Here is a 14,190-nt window from a genome sequence, read left to right as displayed (position 1 = left end):
GTAAGGGAAGAGGATAACGAGATGAAGCCAATCTACTACATTAGTCGAGTCCTGAAGGGCGCGGAGACACGATACCCCGAGATCGAAAGAATGGCACTTGCCGTACTGACCACAGCTAAAAAGCTGAGATACTACTTCCAAAGTCACAATGTTGTGGTAAGGACAAATCAACCATTGCGAAAGGCGATCCAACGACCAGAAACCTCCGGAAGATTAGTCCACTGGTCCATCCAACTCAGCGAACACGACATAAGATACGAACCTCGCCCAACTCTGAAAGCACAAGCTTTGGCGGACTTCGTAGCAGAAATAACTCCAACCGAGACTGGCCAACCCAAACCAGCCTTGGTATGGGAACTCCATGTAGACGGAGCATCAAATGAAAAAGGAGCTGGAGCAGGAGCCATCCTCAAAGGACCCGACAAAATCAAGATTGAATATGGAGTAAACATCCAATTCGCCGCCAGCAACAATGTAGCTGAGTATGAAGCCCTAATCGCAGGCCTCGGCCTCGCATTAGAAATAAGAACGGAAATCCTAAAGATCTATAGCGACTCCCAGCTGGTGGTAAATCAAGTCAAGGGAGAATATCAAGCCAAAGAAACAGGGATGATCGAATACCTGAGTCAAGTCAAAACACAGCTTCAACAGCTAGAAGCACAAGGAGGACAATGGGAAATCATTCAAATCCCGAGAGAGGAAAACACCGAAGCCGACGCCATCGCCAAATCAGCGTCAGAACTCGGAGATCTATTCACTAAAATGCAGCTAAAGGAAATTCTCGAATCACCAAGCACCAGAAAAACAGAGGTCATGGCAATCGAGGAGGCCGACTCCTGGATGACTCCACTGATCAAATATCTAGACCGCGGCGAGTTACCAACAGACAAAGTCGAAGCCATTCGCACCATCAGAAAATCTGCCAACTACTCTTTTCACAATGGAGTTCTTTACCGAACCTCATTAACTCATCCATGGTCTAGGTGTGTCTCGCCTCAGACAGGAGAATCCATCCTAAAGGAAATCCATGAAGGAATATGCGGCGCGCACGAGGGAGCAGTCACCATAGCAAGAAAAACAATACTCCAGGGATACTACTGGCCAACCATCAAAGAAGACGCAAAAGCATTAGTCAAAAAATGTGATAAATGCCAAAGACACGACAACATCAGTCGTGTACCGGCAGTGCCTCAAGGATCAATGGAAAGCCCATGGCCGTTCGCCACTTGGGGGATTGACATAGTTGGACCGTTCGAAACGGGAAAACATCAAGCGAAATTCCTAATCGTCGCAATAGAGCACTTCACAAAATGGGTAGAGGTAGCACCTGTCGCAACCATCACCGCAGCCAAAGTAGAGGAATTCTTCAAGAACGAAGTAATATGCCGATTCGGCATACCCCACACTGTAATAGCAGACAACGGCAAACAATTCAATTGCAAGCGGTTCAAGGCATTTTGCAAAGGACTAATGATCAATTTGAAATTTACTTCGGTGGCGCACCCCCAGACAAACGGAATGACAGAAGTCACCAACCGAACCATAGCACAAGGAATAAAAAAGAGACTTTCTCAGTACAAGGAGAACTGGGTAGAAGAATTATACAGCGTTCTATGGGCATACAGAACAACTCCTAGAAAAGGAACGGGCGAAACACCTTTCAGGCTCGCCTACGGCACTGAAGCAGTAATTCCAGTAGAAATTGGCATACCCAGTATCAGAGTAAACTATCTAGAAGAAGAAACCAATGAGGCTAGAACAAGACTATGTCTAGACCTACTAGAAGAGAGAAGGGATGAAGCAGTAGCCCGAGCCGCTACATACAAGAAGCAAGTCGCAAAATACCATAACAAAAGAATGAAGTTTAGAGAATTTCAAAGAGGCGATCTGGTCTTACGAAACGCGGAAGTTGGCAGAGGAAACGCAGGAGTAAAGAAAATGCAAGCTAATTGGGAAGGCCCCTTCATCATAGAAGAAGCTACTGGCAAAGGCGCATATAGACTAAAGACAATAACTGGGTCCATGGTACCCAGATATTGGAATGTAGAACACCTGAGAAAGTATTATCAATAAATTCATGGCTTGTGCTTATTTCCATTTTTGAAATAAAAGGCGATTTGGCAAAACAAATCTTATAGGCTCGCTCGAGACCTAATACATACAACTTAACAAGAGTCGTTTGAATCTTAGTTAAAAAATAATTTAGACTCGTCCGAGTCAAATAAATAAAAGGATCCATTCGGACCTACAAATAAATTACACCAGCAGAAGTTTAGATTAACTTCTCAAAATAACAAACGAGTTTAGATTAACTCTACAAATAAAGAAGGCAATGGTCAAAAGATCATTATATTAACAGAAGAAAAATTACAAAGGATCCGCCCACGATCCAATACAAAAAAAGGCGAAAGCAAAAAATACTAAAACGCAAAAAAATACAAGGAGAAAATAAAAACTAAGCCTTCTTCAGAGCATCTTGCTTCTGCTTATCAAGCTTCGCCTTCACCTCCTTCGCCAAAGAAGCAGGATCCAACTGATTGACTCCAGAAAGATCGACGCCTGGATTCTGCTCCCGCAGCTTTGCCCCGATCGCCAACCGGTACTGAGTCATGACTTGGGAATAAAAGCTCCCAGAGTCACCCAATCGCCGGCGGAGACGCTCCTCTTCTTTCTTCAGATCATCCCTCTCCTTAGTGAGAGCACCTGAAGAAGAATGTAGAGACTCGACTTCCTCGGACAAAGTTCGAACCCGAGCCTCTAAAGCGGAAATCTCCCGAGTCTTGGCAGATACGGAAGACTTCAGCTGCTGGATCAGACCAGTCGCCTCGCCAGCCTCATCCTCCATCTTCTGTTTCTCGGAGAGCCAGGATTCGGAATCTCTCTGGAGTTTCTTCAATTGATCCACCGCATCCCTTCGGCGGCGCTCCAAAACAGCGATGGACTGGACCACCTGCGAAAGAAAACAACAAATAAGAAAAACAAAAGAAAAAAAAAGAGAAACAAATCATAATATAAAAAAGAAAGAAGCATACCGAAAAACCACCGAGACAGGCGAACTCAGCCAAATTATCGCCATGTTCGCGATCAATGGACTCAATGTCCTCTTTTATCATAATATTCTCCATGCAAGCATGAAGAATGGCGACGTTTGAGAGACGAGGCGGATTTTGCGCGTCCGCCCAAGCAGCAAACCGAGGTGCCTCCTCGAAAGACACCCCAGAAGATTTCTTCTTCTTGGGACGCTTGGTAGAAGCCCCAGCCTGGTCCTCAGCAGGACGCTTCTGGCCGGCGGTAGGCAACCCCTTCAGAGAAGGACCTGACTCCTTCGAAGGAAGCAGAGGCGACTCGGAAGTCGCAGCAGGAACTTGATCTCCAGAAGCAGGATCAAGATCCGGATTCACCGAATCAGGCGTCGGATTCGGCACAGCAGTTGTAGAGGGATTAGGAACGCCGCTAGTCACCTCGCCCATATCTACAGTCATATCGACATGAAAATTATCAAGCAAATGTTCAAGAGAAGTCGACATCCTACAAAACAAAACATAACAACAAAAGATTAGAAAAATACCTTCTAAAGGAAGATCCGCCAAAAATATTTCACGGCGACTTAAATATTGTTCTAAAAGAACGCTGTACTTGGGTTTGTCAAAACGACAATCCGACAGCAAAGACAGGGCAAAGTCCTTCTCCTCATCATCCAAATCAGGTACGTTAGTAAGCGAAACCTTACTAGAAGTAAAACTCCGCGAAAAAGAGGAAAAAGATGAGTGCTGAACCAAGAAAAACTTAGGGGTCCAGCCCTTCAAAGAAGAAGGAAGACTAAAAAGAGACCGATTCGGTCGACCACCAGCAAAAATAAATTCCTCACCCTTTCGGCGGGAGAAAACATAAAAATAATTAAAAAGAGCAAGCGAAGGCTCCTGCATCCGAACCCTGCACGATTCCATAAAAGAACAAAGAAGGCGAATCGCGTTCGGATGCAGTTGGCCCAAAGGAACACCTAAATTATGACAGACCTCTACGATTAAAGACTCTAAGGGAAACCTAAGACCCGCTAAAAGTTGCTCGTGAAAAATTACTATCTTAGAAGGCGAATCCGTGCTATGATTCGCCCGATACGATTTCGCCGGCCTCAGAATAACATACGACCCGGGGAAGCTAAAATCCTCGGCATAACCGAGTATCTGCTCTCTTGACAAGGAGCTCCGGGTATATTCTAGCTCGTCACGAGCACCCTTCGCCCCCTCAGTTACTTCTGACATTTTAAAATTTTTAAAATGGGGGGGAAACACGGAATGATGAAAAAATTAAAACTCTAAAAGATCAAAAGAAGGGAAAAGAAGGAGAACAAGACGAAGAACAATGCGAAGAACAAGAACAGAAGGAATAAAATCAAAAATGAAGAACTACCAGGAAATTAAATTAAAGAAAAGGTAAAATACCTCGCAAGCAAATACGCAGGATCAAAAGAAAGGTAAGGAGCAACTCGAAAACGAGGAATCTTGACAGCAGAAGAAGGAAACCCACAAAAAGCTTGAAGAAATTGAAGGTTAGCAGTTGCAGAGAAAGCAAAGGTTGGAAAAGAAAGAAAATGAAAGAAAATGAACTATTATATAGCCTGAACCAAAGAAACTGAAAAGACGAGATCCCATAATACTAATGGCGCACGAAGACACTTGTCATTCATCCAGTCATAACCCTCTACTGATGGACAACACGTGGCAGTACAGAATCTTACTAAAGAAGAAACGTCACCCACAAACATATGAAACGACTCGCCCGGAATACAAAACGACTCGCCCGTACAAAAGAACTCAGCTCCAAAAGAGCTAAAATCCACTAAGGCATAAATGCCAAACTACTTCAGCTCACTTGCGGGGGGGCTAATGATGGATACCGAATCCTACTGTAAGTATAATGGAGCCGAGTTGAGGAGATCCACTCTCAGGCGACACCGGACTCCCCCTGAAGACGGAAAGATATGAAGGAGATACCGAATCTCTAAGATTCGGTAATATACTAATAAAGACCGAATCCCACATGATCCGCCAAGAGCGCGTCAGGTCCGGGATTCGGGTAAACGACTGAATATGGAAATCTTGTCCTATTTGGACACAAACACTACATATGGAAGGATAAGCTCTACTTTAGGAAGATAAGACTATTTAGGAAGACGTTCCTAAATAGGACTCTTATCAGATTAAGGTAGATCTCGACAAATCAGGAGAATCCTTAAGATACGGCCGAATCCCTACAAAGTAGGATTCACCTGCCTAATACAACTCTACTAGGTATATTCGACTACTATAAAAGGAGCACGAGGTATGCCTAGAATCACAATTACATTCATATACTCGAAACGCTGCTCAAAGCTCTAAACTGACTTTAGCATCGGAGAGTTAATCGGACAACCACCGTCCGGTTAGCTTCTACCCTGTTTTGCAGGTTCACTCACCGGTTCAGAAGGCAGACTCCATCAATAATCAAAAACCTACTTCCTCCATTTATCTACCATCTGTATTTCACTTTTAACCATCAGAATTTATAATTTTACCACAATATCACTTTATACATTAAAGAGTTTTAAATTAGACTTAAAATTTTATAAAAGTAAAATGTTGAAATTTATTTTGTCGATACCGTTTATTTAAATAAAAATATTTTATAATATCTTCTAATACAATCATTTTCACAAATTTAAAAATTATAGTATTATGTTTATAATTAAGTTTGTCTTTCTTCCTAATTGATATATTGTTATATACAATATATATCAATGAATTATAGCATAAATGGTACGACGTTGGACAATATTATTTTAAAACTGTGAGCGCAATTCTGCATTATTATTTTAATCATTTTATTTTATTTATTGATTTTCAAATTTTTTGTAATTGGAGAGGAGGAACGTTTGTGGGAGGATTTAAATAGACGACCTAACAGTTTGCTACTCAGTGTTAATACCATTTGAGTTATAGCTCATTGGTTACTATTTGTTTTCATTCACCAATAATTTTTTATTTTTTATTTTTATTTGATTCCGCAACTAATAATTTTGCTTTGTATCAATTTATGAATATAGATAAGTTGTTACAATTCAATATATTCAAACAATTATATTTAGTTAAATTTTAAATTATAAAAACTGTATTACATTTTTAGTACATAAAATGCGTTTTAATTATTTTTATACGTATAGATATGTGTATAAATAGACGTGTATGATTTCATCACTCACTTGTATAATGGAGGAGGACGAAGCATGAAAATAACATGAAAGCAAAATGTTAATGTGTGGTTTGGTTTGTGCTAATTATAAATTCATTGCCTGCATGCATTTCTCACTGTATGTACAGTCAACGAGTTACGAGAGGATTATATGGACTTGTAGTGTTAGATTTTATAGGTTAATTTAGGATTGTGATCAATTATATAATTGGAAGATAAAATGAACTTATTTCATTATTGCTCAATTATGAAGGTAGAAGGATATTTATAGAGCAAATGTTCAATCCGGTTTCTGAATATATTATTCGAGATATATAACTCATTTACATCTATTTTAATTAATTAAAGACAACATTTTTAATTTTTAAGTCAAATGAGGATAATATTTATATTTTTAAATCAACTAATGATAAAATTATATCATTTTGATCTCTAAACTGGTTTCACATTGTATATTTTATCTTCATTGATTTCAAAATGAAGAGTATTTCTTAATTGATCAAAATGGTTGAAAGTGAGTTATTTGATCTCGCGTCACAAATTCAGAAATCATACTGACCTACACTCGATATTTATATATAAGAAATTCCTTCAAAAAAAATTATATCATTGGTAATCAAAAAGTATAATATATCCACATATTATAATCGAACCATATGCCAAGGTCGAGTTCGACCTGCAATTTTATAATCCACTTGAATGATCTAGTTATTACATTAGGTTTTCACTCGTAAATGAATGGATAGATATGTATTCAATAAAGGTTAATTTTGTTGCATAAATTTGACATAAAATATCAATTAATGACAAGTTAATGATTTTGAACAAAAATATTGACAAATTGATTAATTTTACTCATTTTATTCTCTGAGCCAAGATGTCACAAAATGACTGGACCATTATATATAAATTGAAGCTGAAGTGGTAAAAATATACTATTGAACAAATTTTAGATAGTTATTATTGTTCTAATAAAAAAAAGTAAATATTTTAATTTGTGTGTCAATCAAATATATCTATTTGCTATATTTGGAAGGAGTATTTGATATTTGATATTTTAAGTGTTTATTAAAAAAAAATGATATTCTTTTTCCTTATAAATCTACCCCATTATCTTCAAATTATGAAATGCCAATTCTTACCTTCAGCCACCAAAATGCATCATATCCAATCCAATCAAATTCTCCACAAAAATATCTCAAAACACTTCAAAATATTGACATTTGGCAAATGACCAAGCAAATTTCTTGCTACAGAAAATTGAAGAAACGTGTATGCAACTCGCTTGAAACCGCGATTATCAAATCTCACAAAGCAAAAAGAAAAAAAGAACTGAACAATAACGTACAATAATAAAGAAAAGAAATAAAACAAATCAAGAAACAAGCCAAATATATGGGGTACGTGGCAGTTATCAAGCACTAGAAGTCAAATCGCTAATCGTACACCAACCCAAATTACCATTTTACCCTCTCTTTTATTTCTATTTATTTCCCCTTCCATAATTTCCTCACACTCCAAGCACAAAAACATTAAATTATTACAAAACGTCTCCTTCACTGTCTCCACCGCCGCCTCCGCCGCCGCCGCCGCCAAAGGGTGGAGCCAATTGTCTTGGTGAGTTTTTAAGAGAGATGTAATTAAGAGTTGGATTAGATTAAAATGAGGTGAGTGAGATATGGTGGGTTTAAGTATAGTTCTTGATAATTATAATTATAAAAATAAAAATAAAACACCACAAGTTATTAATAAAGCTACTATGAATTTGATGATGATCAATAAATTACCTTCTTCATCATCATCAAATTTTAAATTCCCAACTTTTTTGGAGCAATGTTTTCTCTGTGGACAGAAGCTCATGCCTTGTAAAGACATCTACATGTACAAGTAAGTATTTTATTTTTATTGTTGTTCTGTAATAATAATTATAATACCCAGATCTTATTTTATTTTTTATCATAAAGTTTTGATCTTTAGTTATGTTTTAGTGTTGTTGTTTGATTTTGATTAAAGGGTATGTTTTATTTTTGATTTGGGTATATTAATTTTTTTAATGCATGTAGAGGAGACAGAGGTTTTTGTAGCGTGGAGTGTAGGTGTAGACAGATTTTTATGGATGAAGAAGAGGTTTTAGAGAAAGAAAACTGTTCATTTGCTGCCATGAAGCCATCAACTTCCGCTTCTCCGCCGCCGCCGTCGTCAACTTCCGCTTCTCGCCACCGTAAAAGCGGCAAAAACCGGCCGGGGGGTTTTGCATATTGAGAGAGAGAAAGAATGGTGGAGCTTATCTTGAGTAGATTTGGTTTCAGCTTTTTACCCTTGTGTATTTCTTGTAATGACATTTATGTCATATGTTTCTCTCTCTAAGAGTGTTTCTCTCTCTAGGAGTGTTAATTTTGCTACCTGGTATGAAGCCAAAAGGGTATTTTAGAGTATGGGAGCCCATAATTTTGCAATGTTGGTTTTGTTTTTGGCCAAAAAGACAATATATGAGATTATGAGAGGATTGGATGAAAGATTATTAGGTTAATCTAGTTTAGTGATGGTGATAGGTTAATCTAATTTAGTGGTTAGTGCTTTTTTCTTGGATTTTTTGGTAATTTAAATAGTTTTCTTAATTTTATGGTTCATGAGAGTTATCACTTTTCTTGGAACAAATGATTTGTTCACTTGAAGATGACAAAAGGGCAATTTCATGAAATTTGTATCGTTGAATTAGTAGTAGATGTTTTGGTTGTTGAGAGAAGAGATTAGCCAATTAAAGAACAAAACAAGGGAACAATTTTGTTGGTGAAAATTGATAGGGTAGTAAGTGGTGAATTTTATGGTCACTATCAAATTATCTAAGTAATTGAAAAATGAATTCATTTTTTATTCTAGGGGGGGAAATGAAAACATATGCTCACCTAGTCTCCATCAGTTTTATTTTAGAAAATATAACTTTTTATTAATAATTGTGTTATACTAGAATATAAATGAAATGCCCTCTTCATAAGAATGTAACTTTTGTATGATTAACACATTCCCTTTCACTCATAATATCAATGAATGTGATATATAAATTAATGAGTAAAAAATGGATTCTAACTTTGAAAGAAAAAAATGAGTAAAATCATTTATATCTTATTTTCAAAACAAGAATGGAAAAATAATAAAAAATATTTATGATACTCCTTAAATGAAATATTTTAAAAAAAATATTTTTTTTAAAATGAGACTAAAAAAGTATAAGTCATTTTATATTTTCAATTTTTTTATAACTATTAAGGGCACTTTATTCCACTTCTATGATGAAGTAGAATGCTAAAATTTGTTGTAAATATAGCTTCATTCCAATTTTATTTTTACATCAAATTTGGAAGTGGTGAGACTATATAGTTTTGAAATTTCAGTATTCACCATTATAGATCTTTTCGATCTTTTTTTACTTTATAAACTATTTATTTAGCTCATCGAAGAACTAATTTATATATTTAAGCCATATAATTATATTTTATATATTTAAGTTTTTCATTGATAATTGAGAAGGGGAAAGCGATTGTGGAAGGAATTAAACCAACAACCTAATAATTTTCTGCCCATCGCTTATATATGTTTGAGATATACCTCATTGATATGTATATATAAGTTTTATAGTCATGAACCAGAAAGAGCAATGTTATAGACCAAGTTTTCTTAAAAAATGATAAATATTATAAATTTTAATGAGTATTTTTTTTTTTAATAAATGCGTAAATAAATAAGTAAAATTAAAGGAAGGTAGTACTACAAATAGGTGGGAGTAAGGTGTGAGTAATGAATGAAATGGGTCGGTAAATAGAAGGTAAAATAGTAAGGTTAGATGAGTGCGATCTAATGTATACTAATAGTTGTCATTTGTTTGTTTTCACCAAATAGCCATATTGTCTGGAATGAGTAAGTTTGGTCCCTTAAAAGCGGCAATAAATTAATTGGTGCCCATTGTTTGTGTTTTTAAAGAGGGTTGTTCAATTGAATGAGACACATTACTCAACTCACTATCACCATATTCCTAACTTTCTCTTTCATTTCTTCTTTAATTATGCCCATCAATAATTGCCTTTCGCAATACCCATTTTTTTATTGCATTATTGTACTTAAAATAAAATAAATAGCCGATTTATTTTTAATTATGTGGGTTAATTTATCGACAAGTTGCATCGATTTCAATATATATACGAACTAAGAATAAGAGACATTCAAGACCTTTTAAAACTGAAGATGAAATCGTTTAAAGGTTATATTAGTTTTATTCTAATAATTTTTATTATGATGATTAAAGTTTTTGTTAGCAGAATATTAAATTTATTTTTATATTTTTTATTATGGCGATTGTCTTTTTTATGAAAGTTTTATTGTCTTTTTTATATGAAAGGTTTGTTTGTTCCCTTTCTATGTAGGGCTTGTGAATTTTCTATTAGACCGCGAAAAATTAGATTCATTTTATATTAGAATAATTATGTAATTTTGATTTTTATCTTATAAGACGATCTGCGAATAAAACTTGGGCTTTTTATATGAAATACTAATTTTTCTCCAACATTTACTTTTTTACCACCCCTTTTAAATTTTTACATTTCATACCAGCTTTATTTTCTTTTATACTACTTTTTGAAAAAATTTTACTTTTTATATTAATTCACATTTTTCATCATTTTCTTTCATTATTTTTAATTGTTTTTTTCACCATTATATTCCTGCACTTAATATTTATCACATATTTTAATTTTATTTTTTTTATTTTTTTTGAATTTTGACTTTTTTTTACTGTGATGTTTTTCGTCAGTTTTAATATCAACATGAAATCAACACGAAATCAACATATGTAATAAATTCACTAATTTAAATTTTTCAATCTTTTTTTGCACTAATTTTTATTTTTTAAACATTTTTTCAATTTAACATCAATTTTTTTATTTTCTTTCACATATAATGTGTTCTTTTTCGTTAATGTTAAATCAAGTAAATATCAACATAATATCAACATAATATCAACATAAAATCAACATTATAACATTACAATAATTTAACATCATTATTATCTTCTTCACTGATGATAAAATCAACAAAATATCAACCGAAAATCAACACAATATCAATACTGTAATATTACAATAATTCAACATCATCATATGTCTTCTTCTTGATGCTGCCATATCATTTCTAGTCTCAGTTTAATTTAATTTAATTTTTTTAGTTGATTTCACAGACAATATTATCTTATTTTTCAACATTAAAATATAAAAAAATCAGTTGATATCAACATAATATCAACATAAAGTCAACATAAAATCAACAACACTGTAACATTACGATAATTCAGCAATCAATCATCATCAAGAAATCGTTTTGCATAATAAAAAATCGCAGAAACACAAAAAAATTCAGAAATAACAAAAATTTATTCTATAAAATCACAAAATTATTCTACATAACATGAAATGAGTATTAGATTCTTTAAATATACTCTTTATACATGTTTAATGGTGAAAAAACAGTAATAAATAAACAAATTACAGATCTGAAAAATAAAAGAAAGAACAAAAAATTTCAGATTTGAAATCAAAACGATAAAAAAAAGCTAACGGCGAGACAAAGGCGGAACGACGAAAATGGAACGGCGGAGGCGGATTGATGCAAAGAACAAAAGGTGAGTTGAGAGAGAAAGGAGAGATAAATCTGAGGAGAGAGAAAATAATCTTGTTTATGAGGTTTGTGCTATTAGGGTTCTATTTATATGAATGGTATAAAAGTAATAAAATTCTTTTTTGTATGGTAGTTTTAAAATGTCAAACATGAGCCAGTATAAAAATAAATCAAATTTGAATGTTGATTATTTGGGTAAAAAGCCCATAAAACTTTATATCTTATTCAATATCAGCTTATTATTAATCCTTTCCAACTCTTGTAGCTATTTAATATTAATAATAGATCATTGCTTATGTAAAAATAAAAGTAAAGCAAGAATTTTGCCTAACATACTTTGCCTTCCAAGTAAAAAGCAAACATTTGATTTTGAACACTTGTGATGGAGATAAATATTCTGCTTTAAAGGCCAAGAGTTGGACATTTGTGGGTGTCATTTCACATCCATAAACTTTAATAAAATATTGCTCAACTCAACTCGAATTTAACTTTGCATTCTTCAGTTTGTGCATTGGGTACATATTCCTTCATGCATTTTGTGCTTTGTGAATTTTATATATATAAATTTTTACCACATTATTGTTTGAATTTACATTTTTTTTTTCCAAACGATAGAAATTCATTAAAAAGATTCAAGTACAAAATATGAAAGTCATATCACAACTCACATTATGATCTTTTAAAATTGAACAATTAGAAACTAAATAACAATTCCGAATAAGCAATAAATAATCAAAAGTGAGAAAAAATCCGTGACTATGTTCCCGCATAAACTTAACAACGATGAAACTATGTTTCTCGTAGACGGAGTACTTGGATAGTTCTTCTTCCGATTTGCTTTTGAAACCGCTCTATCCGGTTGAACTTAGCATTCCGATCTTCATCTTCAATGAATTCTTATCAAAGATAACCCAACAAACCTCCCTAATTTTAGATCTACAATAGTTTAAATGGGTTTTCAAACTCTCCGAATATAAATCTACAAAAACTTTGAAAGATCTAAAACCCCCCCATTTTTTAAGATCTTCAAAAACTTGTATAGATCTAAAAGACACCCCACATATATTTTAGATCTTAAAGAATCGGATCTCAAATTCGAAAACCCATCAAAAACCTTGATAGATCTAGCACCTACAAACACCAAAAACCTTTAGACTTATTCAAATACGAAAAATACAAATTAAGACTCAAAAAACTTCATAACCAAAAACTTTATTCAACTAAAGAAGGACATAGTAGATCTATAGTAAATAGTATTATGGGCGGAAAGAAAATGATTTTCCGGCTAATGCCGGAGAAATCATCTTCTTCCACCCTTAAAAAGATGAACAAATGAAAAACTTTTTTTTAGAGAGAAGGGAAAGCAAATATTTTAGAGTGTTTGAATTTACATTGATTTATCAAAAATATAAATAAACATTAGAGGAAATATTCGGTAGTCCATTAAATCAATATATATGTAAAAAATAATTACTTTTAATTTATTTATTAATATATTTAATTTTTATATTCATACTAAATTATACTCTTAAGTTATTTTTGACAGAACTACATATAACATATGCACGCACATTATACATTTATTATTTGAACAAAGGATCAATTCACCCCCTTAACTTGGCACGAAATATCAAAAAAGTCATTTTGAAGGTTTTTGGGTCAAACAGACCCGCAACTTAGCACTTAAGCATCAAAAAGGCCCTTTCTTAGCACTTACCCAGTCCCACTCCTCAAGTGTGTTACACTCTCCACTTACAAAATGGTAAAAAAATTAAAAAAACCCTTAACATTTTATTTATTTTTCAAATTGATACCTAATTATTTTCAAATTTCAATAATAAATTATAATTCTGAAAAAATTAAAAATTAATTTTGTTTTCAATTAACATTTTAGGGACTATTATTGCCCTTTTCCCAATTCTAACCCTAAGTCCTAAAAAGTTCAAAACCTAAAACTACCCAGCCGTCATCCCTATCCTTGCCACCACCACCCTTCAACTCCAGCCCCGCCTTTGTCGATTTCTCTTACGTTGCTGATGTTGCTTCTTCGTCTGGTTCTTCGCTGCTGCTTCTACTTCTCCGTCGTTGCTTCAGTTTCCGCCGTTCCATTTTTCCCTTTCTTTTTTCATTTTTCCGCCGGCAACTTCCCCTGCCCTCAAATCCTTTGTCATCTGTTCTCAGAGTAACAGATGAACAAACATATTTGTTTATCATTAAATTTTTTACGGATTTCAATTTGGGTTTGAATTTTCCGTTGGAGCTCCGGTTTTGATAGGTTACAACAACAATGAAATATGA

The 14,190-nt window shown here is 34.1% G+C and overlaps 1 protein-coding gene across 1 annotated transcript; it reads left to right on the top strand.

Annotated features, from left to right (window-relative positions):
* Window positions 1–7,740: 7,740 nt before the first annotated feature.
* On the top strand, window positions 7,741–8,744 carry LOC126666709 (FCS-Like Zinc finger 15). The gene is made up of 2 exons (XM_050359558.2): window positions 7,741–8,115; window positions 8,292–8,744. Exons 1-2 carry the CDS (start codon window positions 7,907–7,909, stop codon window positions 8,488–8,490), a joined length of 408 nt encoding a protein of 135 aa, XP_050215515.1. The 5' UTR covers window positions 7,741–7,906; the 3' UTR covers window positions 8,491–8,744.
* Window positions 8,745–14,190: the final 5,446 nt, after the last annotated feature.

Source organism: Mercurialis annua, linkage group LG2 (assembly GCF_937616625.2).
Source record: "Mercurialis annua linkage group LG2, ddMerAnnu1.2, whole genome shotgun sequence".
Classification (NCBI taxonomy): Eukaryota; Viridiplantae; Streptophyta; class Magnoliopsida; order Malpighiales; family Euphorbiaceae; genus Mercurialis; species Mercurialis annua.
Note: the sequence above shows the minus strand (reverse complement) of the source record. Positions and strands in the feature narration are given on the sequence as shown.

Bases quoted from the DNA above. Each gene is read 5' to 3' on its own strand.
- LOC126666709 (XM_050359558.2), top strand. From the start codon at position 7,907: ATGGTGGGTTTAAGTATAGTTCTTGATAATTATAATTATAAAAATAAA. The intron at 8,116-8,291 runs GTAAGTATTTTA...TAATGCATGTAG, and splicing joins AAAGACATCTACATGTACAA to AGGAGACAGAGGTTTTTGTA.